The sequence below is a fragment of the Apaloderma vittatum genome, unplaced genomic scaffold (genome assembly GCF_000703405.1).
Source record: "Apaloderma vittatum isolate BGI_N311 unplaced genomic scaffold, ASM70340v1 scaffold900, whole genome shotgun sequence".
Lineage (NCBI taxonomy): Eukaryota > Metazoa > Chordata > Aves > Trogoniformes > Trogonidae > Apaloderma > Apaloderma vittatum.
In genome coordinates this window covers 117,544-135,339 of record NW_009693778.1, presented here as the reverse complement: position 1 = coordinate 135,339, position 17,796 = coordinate 117,544, and the positions used below count along the sequence as shown (strand labels likewise).

Here is a 17,796-nt window from a genome sequence, read left to right as displayed (position 1 = left end):
ATTTCAGCAAGATGGAGTAAGAGAACCTGTTTCTGTCGATTAATTCAAAATTATGTAATTCCTGTTTTTCAGGACAGTCTGATGACTTGGAGTTTAGAAAGTATTGATACCAGTTTGTTGCAGTGTTTTGATTGTTTGGTTTTTTTTTTTTGTTGAGCTTTTAGTGTGTAGGTTAGTTCATTTGTTTGTTTTTTGGTATGAAAATGTTTGTGTATTTGGCAGTTTGTTAGGGAATGAGGCCTTGGAGACCCAAGTGTCTGTTGCCAGGACAACTTATAGCCTAGGAGGAAGAGTAGATAGGGGAGGAATAATATTGTTAACACATTGAAATGGTGGCAGTTCCAACCTCACTCTCATTTGCTCTCCCAACCTCTCCTTCATCTGACATTAAGACCTTGTAAGTGGTCGTTTCAGCTAGTGACTTAATTTTAAAAGCTTATTCACTTTTTATTGTTTCCTATGCGCTTTGGTATGTTTTATTTTGGTTTTTTTTTCCTCTAAAATGATACTACCAAAGTTTTCATTATTCCTCTCCAGTTCCTATAGTTTGTCTATATCTGAGTCTTAAATTCTTCTCAAAATTATTGACATACTAATGGCCATGACTGAACTAGCTTCTTCTAAGGTTTTGGAGTGAACTGCAGATTAGTTTGCTCTAATGCTTTCTAGTGAATAGAGACAGTCCATGGGATTACAGCCAATGAGATCTTTCATGTAGGTAGGAATTAGGGGAGAGAGAAGGAACTTGAAGAGAAAATGTGAGGAGACAACATAATGCAATATTTGAGCCAAGACTTAACGGAACCAGTATGAGGATAGGCACACAGGAAGGGTTGACACCCCAAGATAAAGTGAAGGCAGACTGCAGCTGAAATGTGGGAGAAAATGTCAGGAAGAATGAAAGAAGGATATGAGTAAGCATTAGTATGATTAAGAATTAGTATGAGTTGTATAACAGACTAGCCAAGGAAGAAGGTGCTTAAAGGAAAGTTAGGTGAAAAATATTTAGGATAAATAGGGAAAGGTCAAAGAAAAGAATGAGTACTACTTAGTCAAGTCAAACTTATATTGCTTTCTACCTGCTGCAGCGACTTTGTTGAGTAGAGACCATGGCTCCAAACGCAGATGAAGAATGTGATCCCAAAGGTCTTGTGCTTCAGGTTTCTGCCTTTCTTCCTACTGCAGTCTTGCTTGGGGTTTAGGTATTGGCAACAATATCCTGACTTCTTCAAAAAGACAAGCCAGAGAAGGTGTGTCTCCATGTCTGTATTGCTTTTCCCTGTCATTTCTGGAGTGTGTTTGAGAAACATGTTTTAATAGTTGCTCCAGTTATTTTGATAGGTTCGTCTTCTGATAAGTCTTGGTACTGATTTGTTTCAGGAATATACGTCTCATTCTTTATTGGGTTTGCAACTTAGTGATGCTTGATAAAAATGTTTCTTGTGATATGCATTGCTATTCGCTACTCTTACAAGGGTATTCAGAGCTGGAATGAATACAATACATCCATAATCTCATTTATATTTTTGGTAATTCTTGGATTAGGTGCTTGTAGGATACTTTGAAGAATTCATGGTAGTTTCAAATGAACTCCTGCAGCTTACTTCCACATAGCTGGACATCATATTTTACAATCTAAGTGAAGTGTCACATATGAAGTAGAAGGCTGGAGTGAGCATTCACTGCTCCAGATTAGCTTGGGTCTAGTTTGCTCACAGCAGACTGCATTGGCATATTTCTTTTAATTTGTGGTGTCATGGAGTTGTTCATTTGAAGTTTACTCTGTGTGTTCATCTCGTGTCATGGTAGTAATTCTTATACTTCGGGTCTTGTGGATTCTTGGCATTTTTTTAGGAGTTTTAATTTATCTGCTTTTCTATTACTGTAAATTGTGTTGAAAACTTTTATGAGAGGATATAACCTAGATGTATAACGTCTAGTTTTCTTTCAAGCAAGAATTATAAACTAAACATCAAAGTCAGTTGAGTAATGTAATAGTTGTAAGTCTTAACACTTCTCTCTCTTCTTTCAGGGTTTCTTTATAATTGCTGCCATGGGAAGATACTTGACTATGCTGTTGCTGCTGATGCTGCTGGTGCAGCACTTCGGAAACTGTGAAGGAAATCAAAGGCCACATCACGCTCCATCAATGCAATTTACACAACTACAGTATAATGCCACTGTGTATGAGAATTCTGCAGCCAAGACTTATGTTGGCCATCCAGTGAAAATGGGCATTTACATTACAAATCCATTATGGGACCTAAGATACAAAATTATTTCTGGTGACAATGAGAACTTGTTTAAAGCTGAAGAGTATGTTCTTGGAAACTTTTGCTTTTTGAGAATACGGACCAAGGGAGGAAACACAGCTATCCTTAACAGAGAGGTAAAAGACCATTACATGCTGACTGTTAAAGCAGTTGAAAAAAACACAAATGCTGAAACACGCACAAAGGTCAGGATACAGGTACTGGACACAAACGACTTGCGGCCTTTGTTTTCTCCAACATCTTACAGTGTTTCTTTGCCTGAAAACACAGCAATAAGGACCAGCATCGCAAGGGTCAGCGCAACAGATGCAGATATAGGAACAAATGGAGAATTCTACTATAGCTTCAAAGAAAGAACAGATGTGTTTGCTATACATCCAACTAGTGGGGTGGTAGTTCTAACTGGTAGGCTTGACTACTTGGACACTAAGCGTTATGAGATGGAAATTCTTGCAGTGGACCGTGGGCTGAAGCTGTATGGTAGCAGTGGCATAAGCAGTATGGCAAAACTAACTGTTTACGTAGAGCAAGCAAACGAATATGCTCCTGTTATTACTGCTGTTACATTGACTCCATCAGAATTGGACAAAGACCCAACTTATGCAATTGTAACTGTAGAGGACAATGATCAGGGTTCAAATGGGGAAATAGCATCATTAAACATTGTTGCCGGTGATCCGCTTCAACAGTTTAAAACAGTGAGGTCTGTTCCAGGAGGTAAAGAATACAGAATAAAAGCCATTGGTCATGTTGATTGGGAGACCCACCCTTTTGGATACAACCTTACACTTCAAGCTAAAGATAAAGGAAATCCCCCACAGTTTTCTTCGGTAAAAGTTGTTCATGTGATGTCACCACAATTTAGTTTTGGTCCTGTCAGATTTGAAAAAGAGATATATAGAGCTGAAATAAGTGAGTTTGCCCCTCCAATCACACCTGTGATAATGGTGAAAGCTCTGCCTAGTTACCCACGTTTAAAATACCTGTTTAAAAATACACCAGGCAAAGTAAAATTCAATTTAAACACTCACACTGGTCTTATTACCACTTTAGAACCCATAAAAGCACAATATGCATCCCATTTTGAACTTGAAGTTGTGACAAGTGACAGAAGAGCTTCTACAAAAGTATTAATTAAGGTACTAGGCATGAACAGCAATCCTCCTGAATTTACTCAGACATCCTATAAAGCCTCCTTCGACGAGAATGTGCCAGTAGGTACGAGTGTCATGAGAGTAAGTGCAAAAGACCCTGATGAAGGGGAGAATGGTTATGTGACCTATAGCATTGCAAACCTAAATCCTTTGCCATTTGTGATTAACCATTTCAGTGGGGTTATTAGTACCTCAGAAGACTTGGATTATGAGTTGATGCCAAGGGTTTACAATTTAAGGATTCGAGCTTCTGATTGGGGTATGCCATATCGTAGAGAGGTTGAAGTTCCTGTTACCATTATTTTAAATAACCTCAATGACAATGTACCTCTGTTTGAGAAAATAAATTGTGAGGGAACAATCCCCAGGGATCTTGGTGTTGGAGAACAAATAACAACTGTATCTGCTATTGATGCTGATGAGCTCCAGTTGGTGAGATACCAAATTGAGTCTGGAAACGAACTGGATTTATTCAGCCTAAATCCAAATTCTGGAGTACTCTCACTCAAACAGCCACTAACAGATGGCCTAGGTGCTAAAATGTCCTTTCACAGTTTGAAAATTACAGCTACAGATGGAGAAAACTTTGCAAAACCATTGTATATCAACATAACTGTAGCTACTAGTCGCAAACCGGTCAACTTGCAATGCGAAGAAACTGGTGTTGCCAAAATGCTCGCAGAGAAACTCTTACAAGCAAATAAATTGCACAGTCGTGGAGAAGTTGAGGATGTGTTCTTTGACACTCACTCTCTGAATCAGCATGCCCCTCAATTTAGAAATACTCTCCCCAGTAGCATTGAGATCAGAGAAGACAAACCTGTGGGCTCCAGCATAATATTTATGAATGCTACTGATCTTGATACTGGCTTCAATGGAAAGCTAGTGTATGTTATTTCTGGAGGTAATGAAGATAGTTGTTTCATTGTTGATATGGAAAGAGGAGTGCTGAAAATTTTATCTCCCCTTGACCGAGAAGTTAAAGATAAATATACTCTAAATATTACTGTCTATGATCTTGGAATACCACAGAAGTCTGCCTGGCACCTTTTAGATATAACAATTTTGGATGCTAATGACAACCCACCGGAGTTCCTGCAAGATAGTTATTTTGTTGAAGTGAGTGAAAACAAAGAGCCAAACAGTGAAATAATTCAAATTGAAGCTACTGATAAAGATTTGGGGACTAATGGAGAAGTAAAATATTCTCTTCTTACGGATACAGACAAGTTTGCTATTAATGTTGTGACAGGAGTTGTGAAACTTGTAGGGGTTCTGGATCGTGAAGAACAGCATGTTTATTTCTTGAAAATAGAGGCTAGGGACCAACCTACTGAAGAGCCTCAATTATTTGCAACGGTTATTTTGAAAGTGTCTGTAGAAGATGTTAATGACAATCCTCCCAAGTTTATTCCTTCAAATTATCATGTGAAAATTAGAGAAGATCTTCCCGAGGGAACTATTATTACGTGGCTAGAAGCCTATGATCCTGATTTAGGTCAATCAAGTCAAGTACGATACAGTCTTCTGGACAGTGGAGATGGCACTTTTGATGTTGACAAACTAAGTGGAGCAATACGTATTGTACAAAGACTGGATTATGAAAAGAAACAACTTTATAACTTGACTGTGCGGGCTAAGGACAAAGGAAAGCCCGTGTCTTTATCCTCTACATGTTACGTTGAGGTTGAGATAGTTGATGTGAATGAAAACTTGCACCCTCCACGGTTCTCTGTATTTGCAGATAAAGGCTTTATAAAAGAAGATGCCCCTGTTGGCTCCTCAGTAATGACAGTATCTGCTTATGATGAGGATGCAGGACGAGATGGGGAGATTAGATACTCCATCAGAGATGGAACTGGTATAGGAGTTTTTCGAATAGATGAAGAAAAAGGTAAGGTGGCTTTCTGTTATTTTTCTATTCCAAATGAAATCGTATGCCAGCAAAGAGAAGCAGCATTGGTTGCAATTGACATAGATGTTCTTGTTCAGACAAAAAGATATTGCCAATAATGTATATAGTTCTGTCTGCCGCTTTAGTGAAATTGTATGTAAACATTTCATGAGTAACTTTCCTCTGTTGTCCTTATTCCTATCCAGTCTACCTAAAGTCATTCTTAGATCTTGAAATCTATGCCACCTGGCAAAAATAAGAATGCTATTGATATAAAATGGTTTGCCTTGTGTGAATGCTTGTGGACAGTGCGACTGTGAAGCTAAGGCAGCAAACTGCTTTCTGCAGGGATTTTCCCACTTTTTGGTCTTAAGTGTCATCTCTGTTGCTTCATTTACTGGAGGTATGCATGGGTGTGATTTTGATACTTATCTTTCAGAGCTGTTACAGATATCCATCTGTAAGTTAGTAAGCAGTGCCTTCTTCATCGAAAGGCTTTTGTCAAAGAAAGTGTAGATGCAGCCTTTAGAAAAACTTTTATAAATGAGGCAGACTGAACTGTTGACTTTTTTCATTAATAATACATAACTTGATGAACAAGTGTGAGAATTATTCCAATGCCATGTATTCAGAAGAAACATAATTATGGTTTCAGTAAAATTCTAGTGCTGACTTAGAACATTTTGGTTGGCCATTGGCATTGTTTACTTATGTCTGATAAAGCATTGCTATAGTACTATTAAGCACCTTCAGATAAATTGCAGAGGAATCTTGTGCGGAATTCGGCTACAGGTTACATGTAGGTAAATTATGACATGCCCAATGAATGCCTTACAGAAAAAAAAACCCTTGTAAGTGGGAATAAAAAATGACAGTCATATCTGATTAATCCTGTAGCCCTTCTGTGTGTTCTGTAAGCTTCCCACAATTGTGAATGTGGATGTTGCAGACTCAAAGCCACTTTGCTCTTCAAGTTTTGGGTGAAGAAACTGTTGCTGGCAATATTTTTCTTCTATAGAAAGTCGTTAATTAAATTACACAGTTTGTGACTAAAGAAACAATTCTAGATCTTGAAATGCTACTCTTTGCTTTTAACAAAGCACATGATTAAGACTGTGGAGCAGATTTTCTAAAAATGGAGTGCTTTCCAAGTTAGTAGTTTCACTTCTGTGTTTTTGATATGTGTGCAGACTATTCATTTGTGTATTGTTGTGCCTTGCTTTTGACATAACCACATTTAAGTTTACTGTGCATTATAGTATCTTAGAGAAGTGTCTTGTTGTCCCACAGAGTAAGTCCAAGTTTGCTAATTTATCGTCCAAGTGTTAGATAACAGTAATGAGAATGGAAGAGTGAAGAAGTATTTTTGACACCAGTATGTACACATATACCTGTTTATGTCTATGTGGACAGATACATATATTTTTGTGACAGTACTACTGTGGCAGAATTGGTTGTCTGCATGTGTTGCCTCTTTACTCTTTTGGCACAAGGCTAGTTTGTTTTACTGAAGAATTGTTGTGAGTTTAAGTAAGTTCCTTTTTATCTACCAGGTTTACAAAGTTGGCAGAACTTGGGGCAAACCCAGCTTCTATTTAATAATCTTGTCCAGGACAGTGGCTCTGTATTTTCAGGCTCTGTATTGTCCGTATTAGTATCTAGTGTTTGCATTTCTTCAGGGGTGAAAGTAGAGGGATTTGGGTGGGAGAGGGTGGTGGTGAATGGAGGCTGCTAGTTTTAATCTTACTGAATAAATTCCACTTAAGACACTGGCGTGAGGAAGAATATGTGTATTTTTATGTGCTGTGTTTTTTCAGTCAGATGTTGAGTTAAAGGAACTGGGGCAAGAACATGGAGTATCTACAAGCTTGACAATGTAACTTAAATTTTGTCTTGATATTTTGTTGTTTTGTGGTTGTTTTTTTTTTTTCTGAGAAGCCATCAGAATTGTTACAGAAGGAACTCTTTATGCTGCAGTGTCTGAGTAGTTGTTATTTTTTTTTCAAAATGAACTGACCTTGTTATGGGGAGCAGACTGATAGTTAGCCAAGAAACCACATTAAAGAATTTGTGAAAGAGGAGATCTGACAAGCAACTCCGCAATTTTTTCAGCTTGCTAAAGGGCTCTTCTGACTTCACCCTTGAGATGCATGTATCTTCCTGATGTCTTTGAAATCATTATACTACATTTTCAGTTTGAAGATGGATAAACTGGATTTAGGAAGTTATTGGGAGTCAACACTTAACTATTCGGTGGCTAAGAGGAAACTTTTTGTGCCTTGCTTCTTAGGAATCAAGGACAACAATCACATTTGCAAAAAGAAGGATGACTGATGATGAATGAAGCAGCAAATAGTTAGCTCCATGCATGGCATTTTTTCTGGCCTTCAGGTTATCTTTACCATGTTAATGGGGTTTGTAATTTTACATTTCAAAAGGTAGGAAGTTGTATTAGCATTTGGTATTTGTACCTGTAGTTCTGGAGTTTTCACAGGAGAATTTAATATATTGTTGCCATTAACTCTTGTGTACTTTTTTTCTAAGGCTTACCTTTGTTTTAGTTCAGATATTTTTCACAGGTTGTGTTTTCTATAGTCCTATATGCAGCATTAGAAGTCTCTTAACAGGGAGCCCTAATATACCCTTAATCCCAAACTCAGGAGTTTCTTTGATAACTTTGTTACCTAATTGCTCTGATGCTTTTCAAGAAGACACAGAAGATACATTGTGGGGGGTGGTAAATTTGGTAGTCAGTTACATTTTAGCTTTCATGTAAGTATTCTTTAGTGTGAAAAGGCAATAATGGCCAGGAAAGGAGGACAGCAAGGTGATAGTCTATAAAACTGGAGTAATTTCTTTTCCACCTTCCTATTATCACTATCGGTTTTTTGCAATGAAAGGAATAGGGCACACACAGTTAACAGGTAACTGACTTAAAAGGAAGGATTTTTCACGTGTGGTATTATAAAGTCATGAAACTCATTTCCCCAGGAAGTTATAGACATCGAAAGTATGACTAAAGAACATAAATGATACTAATGAGATTATTTTGAGGTTCCGCCTCATGCTATCTCCAGCTCCTAAATAGTTAACTGGAAGCCAAGTGGATACAGGAAGGAGGTCAGAGATCATTGCTGAAAGTATAATGATTCAGAAATATAAAAGTGCATTGTGATTGTTACTGTACAGAGATAAAATTAAAATTACACAATAAATTGAGACTGGGTGTATTATAGCAATACGAGGGGAAAAGGTTAAACCAAAATTTCTGTGTAGTGAATTTATACAGCACAGCAGGTTTTTTTTTATCCTTTAGGTATGTTTGTTCAGAATTTGGAATTTAAGATAGCTTTTTATGTCTGAGCTAGACTGAAGCCTGCAAATTGAGATGATCAACTGCCTATATAAATTGCCTACTAAAGCAGCTGTAAAATATTTTCCCAAAGAATTTGATAAGGAGTTGACCAGATTTGGATGTATTAATAATAGAATGCATTGTGTTGATACAGATCCCAGTGTGCCACCAAAAAAACCCAAACCCACACACCATCTAAATCCCATTAGCACTGAGCAATAAAAGTGAGATAAATCATGTCAATACCGTGCTGCTATTGCCATTTAGAAAAGCTCTAAGGAATGATAGCAGCAATTGCTGAGCAAAAGCTATGTGGGACCAAGGCAATACTGAAACCTCTTCCTTCCTTGTCCCAGTTCTCATCCCAGCAGGCAAGCAGGGAAAAGGAGAAAGTCTTCCTGTTTACTTTTTGGTTGTCAAATATAAGGAGAGAGCATTTCCATTAAGTGTTTAGATGCCTCAAAGGTGAAATGAAAGATGGGAACCTCTGATATATAAGAATGGTATCGGCAAGAGCTCCAAGTACTAGTTCTACTTGTACAGGTAAACAAGGGCATTCAGTGCTCTCCGCTGGGCTGGATGTGACACTGTCATGGGAGCACTAGCACATGGTGAGCAAATTTCCACACTGATTTTCAGCTATAAAAATGAGAACTGTTGTTAGTTTTTCTCAGTATCTGACATTCTCCAAAGAATTTTTGCCAAGCAGGCAGGTCCTTTCCTTGAAATATCGGGGCTTCTAGTGTGTTACTGAGAGCTTGTTTTCATCTTGTTTCAAGGTTTGTCTTGTTTTGATTTTCTTTCTTGTGCTCAAAATTTAGATAGCTGAGGCAGCCAGCAGACTCTGGAAATGTAGATGTCCTGGGTCATTTAGGCAAAGAAGGATCTCATTGCAGTGTTTATAGAAGATAGGAGCCCATCCTGGAAGCTGATGCTCTGAAGCAAAAGTGTCGAGAGTGATGAATTCCTTGGTGTCTGGTTGTGTCTATGATCTGTTATGTCCTAGAGCAGTTGGATTTGCCACCCTGGTGTACCCAGACACAGGGTGTTACTCTATAGGGCCTACATGTAAGGTTTCCCCTGATGACGGTTTGTTTGAACAACTTTATTAAACCTTGTTGAAAATTCAACAACTTGCAAAATTGCAAGTACCTTGTTGCCGGAAATTTCCTGGCTAGTTCAACTTGCAAGCCTACAGCAGGGATTTAGAAAACTTCTGCAATTGAGGTTATTTCCTAGCATTTAACCCAGTTCCAGAACAGTGTTAAGGGATGATGTGACAGTCTGAACTTCATGCATGATAATGTTATTATTTGTGTTTAATCCAGTAATACAGTTATTTGTTACCAGGAATCTTCCTGTTCTTTCAGTAACTTGAGTATAAGTTATTAGGCTGTGAGTGTTAGAGAATAACATTAATTCTGTTCCAACAATAACAACAAAGTTTAGAGTGATTAAACTGATTTTCTGACTTTAAAAGACATTAAGTATGACTGTGCTTTATTAGAACCAAGATCTGTGTAGCTTGATATGCTATCTTTGGTAGCATAAGGAAGAGTAAGAGCCGAGCAGGCAGATGATACTTTCTTCTAATACTTTCACAATCTGTGATTATTTTTTGTTTAGGGAGCTTTTGAGTCAGATGTGCTTTGTAACCTTTAGTGGATTTATCTTGTGCGGTCTTTCCTTGGAACCATGTAATAGTAAAGTGTAACCTTGCTACCATGATAAGAAAAGCTGATTTGCTTTGGTAAAAGATTTTAAAGGAGCAACTAAAAAACAAGTAACAGGAGCATATAGAAGAAAAGTTAACTTTATTGCACTATCTCTGTGTGTATAAAATACCATCAATAAAGCTTCATGGCTGTGAGACACTGTTTAATATTACCAGAACCATTTCCAGCTGGGCAGCTAGTAATTGTTAAGGAGAATGAATAGGATTTTAACTATGTAAAGCCAAGCACTGAATTACACTCTTAAAAGGTACAGAGCGTTGCTAACATGTCATAAGCATGTTAGCATTTCTTTGTAGTGTTCTTGCAATTGCAGGGTATAATTAACATTTATACATAAGGAGTAGCTTGAGGTTCTGTTTCTTCCATGATCTTTGGCTTTTGAGCTTTTCAAATCATTCCACCACTTGCTGTTGTTGGATTTTGAGTTAAGACGGGCATTAGCAAAGATTAAATACTATCATCATCAGTGGAGCAGAACACTTATGGTACTTAAGTTGGATAGCTATTAAACCAGCAGCACTGTCTGGAGCAGAAGTCAACTGGCTTACATATGTCCTAATGAGTCTTGTACCTTTAGTCAGGGTGATGGCACTCACAGATTGTTGGGAATGTTATCTGCTGCATTTTGACTTCTGTCTGTGTCCCAGTGTTCTTTGGAACAGTGGTAGCTCATACAGGCCAAAAAAAGTTTAGCAACGTAGACAATCAAGGTCCAGTGCCCAAGAATGTTTTCTGTCTGTTGTATTGATACAGCCATAAATGACTTTGAGGCAGAGGTTGCGTTTTAAATCAAAACTGAGACTAGTATGATTTAAGTTAACTGTAGTTAAGTAGTCTTACAGATAGAGGACTTTGTTCGCAGTCTTTCAGTGAATGCTTTATGTTGAAATTGCACCTTCCATATATTTTAGTTTGTTACCTCCTTTGTATAAGTCAGGAGTATAAACACCTGAATACACAAGAAGTTATTTTCCCTCAGTTTAAATTTAAAACAAACAGCAAGAAACCAAAAAGTTATTAATTTCCATTTTTCTACTATACATATTCCAAATGTGCTCTGTCAAACCCATATGGCAGCTGTGTGCTGTGTTTATTTCAAGTCCTTGCAGATCTGCCAAATAGGTTGTAGGTCACTGAAAACTGCTAGCAGAAAAAATGGGAAAATCTTTTTGCAAGAAAGCTCTTAAACATTAAATTTAGAGTTGTAATCGATTAGATGATGTTGATAGGAAGATTTTTTTTGTGTGTGTATGCGTAGGAAAACTCAAGAAATGTGGAATAGGTGATTGGGCTGTGAGATGGATTGTTGACTGGCTAAACAACAGAGTTCAGAGGGTTGTGGTTAGCAGCACAGAGTCAAGTTGGAGGCCTGTGGCCAGTGGTGTTCCCCAGGGATCAGTACTGGGTCCAGTTTTGTTCAATATCTTCATCAGTGACCTGAATGAGGGGATAGAATGCACCCTCAGCAAGTTTGCTGATGATATGAAACTGTTGGGGTGGCTGGAATAGTAGAAGGCTGTGCTGCTATCCAATGAGATCTGGACAGGCTGGAGAGCTGAGTGAAGGTGAACCTCATGAAGTTCAATCAGGACAAGTGTAGAGTCCTGTGTCTGAGGAGGAATAACACCAGGCACCAGTACAGATGAGGGGTCGCCCTGCTGGAAAGCAGCCCCGTGGAGAAAGATTGTGGAGTCCCAGTGGACAGTCAGTTGTCCATGGGACAGCGATGTGCCCTTGTGGCCAAGAGAGCCAATGGGATCCTGGGGTGCATTAAGAAAAGTGTGTCCAGCAGGTCTAGAGAAGTTCCCCTCCCCCTAGAGGAGACCTTGCCCTGGTGAGGCCATACTTGGAATACTATGTCCGGGGGGGCTGGACTAGATGATCTCTAGAGCTCCCTTCCAATCCTTAACATTCTACGATTCTAAGAATATTCCTGATGGTTTGTGAGGAAGAGATGCTCTAAGATTTAGACAAAAGGTGTTTTTCAGGTTATGACAATGACATTTCCTGCTTAGCTTCTGTCCACAGATACAATCTTATTGGGACATAGTTTTTTTAGCATTAAAATTCCTTAAGTGTGTAATTTGAGCAGTTAAAAATGAAGAGTAAATGAGAAGACTCCCTCCTTCTTCACATAGTGTTTTCTTTTTGCAAAGCACAGTAGTTCTTTACCAGTACTTCTGAAGAGAGCTGGATTAGAAAGTGCTCTGTTTCTGTAGAATACGAAGTGCTTTTTGCACAAGAATTTTTTACCCTAGCTAGTACAGACATGAGTGAAGCTCAGAGCACAGATTAATCTCCCAGATATCTCGTTAGCTTTTCAGACAAGTTTGGGGTTGTTTTTTGTTTTTTGTTTTTTTCCACCATACTCTGAATTCTGTATCGCTACATTACATTATACTGAAGTTAGTAATAGAATCATAGAATGGCCTAAGCTGGAAGGGACCTTAGAGATCATTTTAATCCAGCCTCCCTGCCGCCAGGGACGCCACCTCTCGACTAGATCAGGCAACACATGGGGATGATTTGCCCATATAGCTGTAGTAGTGAACTTTCTTCAGTGGCTGAGGTATAAATGTGCTACAGTAAGAATTCCTAAAATTATTCTGATGTTATTAATAAAAATAAAAATTTAAAAACCCAAAACAAATGCAAAAAAATCAACAACCAAAAACAAAAAGAAAAAAACACCCTTGTAGAACGATTACTAGGTTCTGTATTAGAGTTCAGCCTGTGAATGTTAATTTGGAAGGTTAATCTTTTAAGTGAAGGGATGCATCAGTACTTCAATTAGCGGTTAAGAGAGCTAAAACCTGATTCTAATATCTGTGCTGGAGATTTGGATGAACTACTAGTCAGCAGAGAAGAGATTTTTTTTCTTAATCAAAGGACTTGGAATCTAGAATTGGCTGGTCAGTTGCCACGCTAACATCTGGAAAAGAATTACAGGTCAATACCTGGAATTCAAGTGCAAACTGTTAAACTTATTTATTTGGAAAATAGTACAAGGGCAAACATTTTCTATTTGCACAAACTGTATAATTAAAACTTTTAAAGGAGTTCAGGTAACACTTTCTGAGGTTAAGAGGCAGATTCTTTGTGTGTATCAGGATAGAAGTTTGTGTTGGGTTTTCTTGGGCTTTTTGAGAAATGTTGGGAACGTGTCTGTTCAAGAAATATCTGTTCATCTCTGCTAAATAATAATAATAATAAATACATCTGTTCTTATTATGGAAACAGGAAGTAGTTTAGGTCAGATATGCAGAAATAGTCATTCCCTTAGCTTTCTTTGTCAGGAGAGCTTAGTATGTATAATACAGTATTAAAAAAAACGAGGGGGGATGGGGAAGTGAAGGTTAATTTGGTAGTTAACTGCTCTGGAAAGAGATTTTAATGCTGATATACATTCAGTGTTTTTTTTCTAGTGGCATATTTATTTTGTGCTGTGCCTGCGTATTCCCTCCCTTTGGTATTGAATTGAGAAAGCAGCATGGAAACAACTTGAATTGATGTGACTGAGAGCCAAGATCTACCCATGTCAACTCTCCCACCAGCAGTCTTGTGAATCCTTTGCAGGATAATTATTATCAAACTTCTCAAGAGCTCAGTAGAAGAAAGGTGCTCTGATGACAATAAATAATCAAGCCACTTACAGTACCATGCCCACCCAAACACAATAACCTGCTTTTTAAAGCATTTAGCCCATATTTTGATGACTTCTGTAGCAGTATTTTCAGTGGCAGCAAAGTATGCAATGCACAGAGCAGAGCTGAAATCTTAGCTTGGTCTGCAAGATAAGAGAGGTATTTGTATCTGTGTGGGACACTTAAAATGAGGAGGCATATTTATGATAGTTGATTACAGATATTTAGAAACTTGTTGTGTAGACTATTTTAAAAATAGGATATTATCTTATTTTCTGATTTCTAGTTAATGGTACCTAGTAGGTTTGAGTGTATTCAGTATGATCTTGAAAACAAGAATGGAGTTGGCAAAGGAAGATCTGTATGATTTCATTCTGTTTTTATGGCATTTTTCTTCAGTGGCATTAAGCCAAACTTAGGTCACTTTGCGAGAAAAATTAGTTATGTTCGTTTTTTTTTTTTTAACTGTACCTAAATTGAGTAATACGTTGAGTTTAAAAAACATTTGCTTAAAATTTCATGCAACTAAAATGTATTTTCCACCAATTTGCTATGGTCTTAAAAATGAGGCATTTGGCACATAGATTCTCTTTTATGAGACAGTACAAATAGCTGTAACAGCAGCTTACTAGGAATAACTGTTGTATCTTTAGATCCCCTCTAGTACTTTAAGAAATTTAAAAACTTTTTTAAGAAGTGTAGACCCACTTCAGAACAATTCATTTCTGCTTAAAGAAATAAAGCTAAGAGCCAGAGACCCACTATCACTTAGACTGAGGGCAAGTTCTAATTTTGCTGCTATCCAAAAAAACAATCCAGAAAGCTTCTTCATAGGAGATGACGTTAGGGGGGTGCCGTTGTTTTCCTTTCTTGCTGGTACTGATAGCCTGGCTGCCTGACACCTGAATTTAGTCATGTGCATACAAGTACTCAAGTTCAGAAGAGGTTACTGGTTACCCTGTGAGGGGCCATCTGGTCTCCACTACAGTTTTCAGCTTTGCACTGTGCTTTACCTTCAGGCTAAGCTCTGAAACTGGTGGTGCTGCTGAATTTACCTGTGGGGTGATGCTGTTGCATTCAGGTTTCTTTCAGGTGCATCAAACGTGCTAGAGCTAAGCCTGGCATTTAGAGCTAACATTGAGTTTCAGTTTGGCAGAGGTTAAAGAGGCCCAGGTTTGGACCAAAGTCCTGAGGAGCCTGAAGCTAGCTGATTACCTTTCTTTCCTGGGCTAGAAGGAAACTATATAATTTGCATTTGTGATGGTGAGAACTGCAGAGTGCTATTAGGTTGTTAATGTAGCTTATAGAATTTGCAAGAAGCTGAATTAGTTTTAGACAAACATATTTATCTTGTGTTTTGCTGTTGGCAGGGGGATCTTCCAAAGCAGTTTGAGAGTTTTCTTAGGTATCCTGCTGAGTAAAATATCACCTTAGCTGCCAAATAGAGATCCCACACAAAAGCTGGGGCTCCCCTCCCTTTCTGCAGGGATGCTGAAAGTAAGGGATTGTTTTGTTGTGAAAGGTGTTGATTGGGTTACAACTTAGTCTGATGAAAACAGCTGCCTGGGGGCTGTGTCTCTGTAGGAGATGAAGTGAGGCTGAGCCACATGTGGTCCTGAAGATTACCTTATAAACAGCAATCAATTCAGGCAGCAGAGTATATATTAAGGGCCTATTAACTTGCTTAGGCCTCTCTTTGACTTGAAAAGTACTTGTGAGCAGCGGAATAATAAAAGGGAAAGGTTGCCAAAAGCTATGGAAGGTGCATCTTGCCATATCACTGTTGGTACATCTGTTGAGTTGGAGATTTATTTCCTACTAAGCATCTGCTTAGCTTTTGAAGTACATATTAAGGTCAAAGGAGGGGAGCTTGAAATAATTGTGTAATGTTTATTCTTTTCTTTGAAGATTTTAAACTTTAATCATACAGCATTTGGATATATTTAACAAAGGACAAACCTACAGGAGTATTTGGCAAACTTATGCAATTTATAATATGCAGTAGTTGCAGCTTTAGGACTTGGATTTAAAAATACTTTGGGCCTTGCTGAAGCTGTGGTTTGCAGGTCTATTTTGTAATCTGTGTGATCTGAATGTGACCAGAAACGTATTTTCAATTCATCAGTCTCCATGTGGCTCAACAAAAGAAAATCTCTGGCATTCCAGTGTCATCAAAGAGGGATTTTTTGGAAAATAGGCATGTCAAAATCCTCTGGCAACAGGATTACAATAGATAGTTTCTTTATTCAGCAATTAACTTTCCCCAAACTCTATTTAATTTTCAATTATTTGTGAACAAGGATAAATCAATATGTTCATGGTTCTTAAAGAGTTGCATTATTTTGGAAGGCATTAGGGTTAAAGAGCAAAATGCTGAGCTAGTGGATATAAATTGTCTTGACCTAGCAGTAGTGACAATCATTAATAGTTCTTTCAGCTCAGTTTCTGCATCTGTGTAGACTTATCAGAGTGGCATCACTGAGACCAGAACTGAATATCTGCCTATATGGCGGGGAGGGATGCAGACAGAAAATTCAGTAGGTGCATTGGTTTATTGCTCGATCTACTTAAAATAATGCTCACTGACATGAATTGCTTCCAAAGTCTGCATGTTTCTTAAATCATTTTGGGGGCTTATACAAAAGGTCATTTTTGTTTTGCTGATGCAATAAGCCTGAGACCTCCTCTATACACTAAAAAGTGAAAATGCTTGATTTCTACATTTGAAGTTGCTGATCGTAGTGTGCTTACTCATATTTTGTACAGGACTTAAGGATTTAAAGATTATGATATTAAAAATTTCAAAATGTGAGAAGTATAGTCACAGAATAGCCTTCTGATTTTAGAGTAATTGGTAAATGTACATGAGCACTACAGAACTGTTTCAATCTTGTGAGTAAAGAAATTAAGATTTTGCTAACATAATGTGCTAAAAATGAATACAGACTTCTCGTCCTGTGTGTTAGTGTAGTCTGGGTTGTATTTATGCACAGAGGGTGTTTGATAGCTCAGCATGGCAGACTTGGAGTACACAGAAGTTTATGATGGAATATATGAATGGAGTTATGTGTCTAATCTTTAATGCTAGTACCTTCTTCCTTCCATTTTTGCAAAGTTATGTGGGTGACATGCATAGTTCTTTTGTGGGGAATACATCTCTGTTCTATAGATTTTTTTTTTTTTTCCTATTGCTCCCCCCCACTTTTTGCTTGTAGATTTACCATGACAGGGTATATCCTGTCTCTATGAAAATTAGCGATTGCTGTCTAACGATAAGGATTTAATCTGCAACGAATCAGACATGTGGAAACTTCTGTCTGTGGAATTTTCTGTTTGATCTGAGTGGAATGCCCTTGCTGTGCCCTTCCTGTAATGAAAGCAAGGTAGAGTGAATCAAAGTGATTCTAGATAAGATTGGAATGTGTGCATTGGTTATGCCTCTATTATATTTGGTGTTGCAATGGCCATATGTATTATTTTACTACTCAAGAGATTAACAGCATAGTTCCTAGTTTTAAAAGACACCTCTTTCTTTTTTTGTTTGAAGTACTGATTTTTTAAATTGATTAAATCCCCAAGTTAATTACTTAGGTTTGAACATGGAAAGTCTTGCTCACAAAAACAAGTATTGTCAGCAAAATATTCCATGTGCTATACAACAGTTTTTTTGTTACTGTAAATAAGTTTACAGTATTCACTAAATCTTCTGTCTTGAATTTTTTTTTTTGATGTACCATTGT

General features: G+C 37.8%; 1 protein-coding gene across 3 annotated transcripts in view; it reads left to right on the top strand.

Annotated features, from left to right (window-relative positions):
* The first annotated feature begins 2,053 nt into the window (after positions 1–2,053).
* FAT1 (FAT atypical cadherin 1) overlaps positions 2,054–17,796 on the top strand; it is a 96,087-nt gene continuing 80,344 nt past the window's right edge. For all 3 annotated transcript variants that reach the window (XM_009864657.1, XM_009864642.1, XM_009864649.1), the window contains exon 1: positions 2,054–5,321. In XM_009864657.1, the coding sequence (XP_009862959.1) occupies positions 2,054–5,321 (3,268 nt within the window). The remainder of the gene's footprint in view (positions 5,322–17,796) is intronic.